The following is a 1,431-nucleotide window of genomic DNA, read 5'->3' on the forward strand; positions in this document are numbered from 1 at the left end:
TATTAAAAATTTATGCAAATTGTTTTTAATATTGTTTTTGATAAAATATTTACTGTATCTTTTTGAGAATTTTAAATTAGATTATAGACACATTCAAAATAAATATTAATAAGCATAATTTTTATCACTTCAATATTTCAAATTATGGATTTGAAAAACGTTAAAGATTGTATAGAGGTTTATCCTTTGGGTGCGGGACAAGATGTAGGGCGCAGTTGTATTTTGATTAAAATTTATGATAAAATTATAATGTTAGACTGTGGTTTGCATATGGGTGTAAATGATTTAACAAGATATCCAGATTTCGAAAAGATAAAATAAATTTGGAATATTCCTGAAAAAAGAAAGTGGGACTAGATCATAGATTTAGTTTTAATATCTCATTTTCACTTAGATCATATTGGTGCGCTTCCCTATTTTACAGAAATTTATAATTATGATGGTCCTATTTATATGACAAGTCCTACTAAGGCACTTCTTCCATACATGTGCGAAGATTTTAGAAAAGTAATTACAGAAAGCTAAAAGAAAGAGTTTACAGATGATAGTATTCCTTAAACTCCTGCTTAAAAAATCATAAATGACAGCAGATATCCTTTAATTTATACTTAAGAAAACATCTAAAAGTGTTTTTAAAAAGCAAAAATTAATATAAAAATAATCAAACAATGAAGAGAGTTGAGCAATAAATTCAAAAAGAACTGAATATATTAAATTTTGTGAAGGATATTTTATTCTTAAAGAAAGCTGTATTGATGATGTTAAGTCAAGAATAACTGGCTGCTCTTTAAGTTATTAGTTGCTCATAACAATTTTTAGACTTGAATTTAAATGATAACTTTGAAAGTGTTAAGTAGTTAGGTAATATTTTGTTTTTTTATTTAATTTATCAATTATTTTTTTTCATCAAAAAATGAAATAATTGAATAAAGTTTTGTAATATAAATAAAGAATAATAACATAGTTTGAGTCATTATGAAAAATCGTTTGCTTTGATGGAAAATGAAAAATTTTAGCTAGCGTATTTAAATGATTTCTTAGCTAAGTGCTAAAATAATGATAACTTAAGCTTACTGGATTTAAAAATAATATAAACTCTTAAAAAATGTCATATTAATTGATATTATTTGTCTATATTTTTGAACGTCTATGTTTTTTTTGTTTCTTAATCTAATTTAGTTTTCAAAAAATATATTTACAATTGTAATTGCTTAATACAAAACAAACGTGATTTTTAAAAATAATAAGGTAATTATTTATATCAAATAAGAAAGTTGATTTAATTATGAAAAAGTAACTATTATCTAATCAATTTTAATTTATTATAATTATTATTAATTTACCATATGTTTACATCAATGTAAATTTTACAATAATAATAATTTATTCTTCCTTATTTGCTCTTAAAGGTTGAAATTATACTAGGAGCAT

General features: G+C 22.4%; 1 protein-coding gene across 1 annotated transcript; it reads left to right on the forward strand. All coding sequences in view use genetic code 6, as the record gives it.

Moving 5' to 3' along the window:
• Nucleotides 1–144: 144 nt before the first annotated feature.
• TTHERM_02093560 (metallo-beta-lactamase domain protein) lies at nt 145–672 on the forward strand (the record flags this gene model as incomplete). The annotated part of the gene is made up of 1 exon (XM_001028800.2): nt 145–672. One exon carries the CDS (start codon nt 145–147, stop codon nt 670–672), a length of 528 nt encoding a protein of 175 aa, XP_001028800.2.
• Between the last annotated feature and the right edge of the window lie 759 nt (nt 673–1,431).

This window comes from Tetrahymena thermophila (assembly GCF_000189635.1).
Source record: "Tetrahymena thermophila SB210 genomic scaffold scf_8254128, whole genome shotgun sequence".
In the NCBI taxonomy this organism is placed as follows: Eukaryota; Ciliophora; class Oligohymenophorea; order Hymenostomatida; family Tetrahymenidae; genus Tetrahymena; species Tetrahymena thermophila.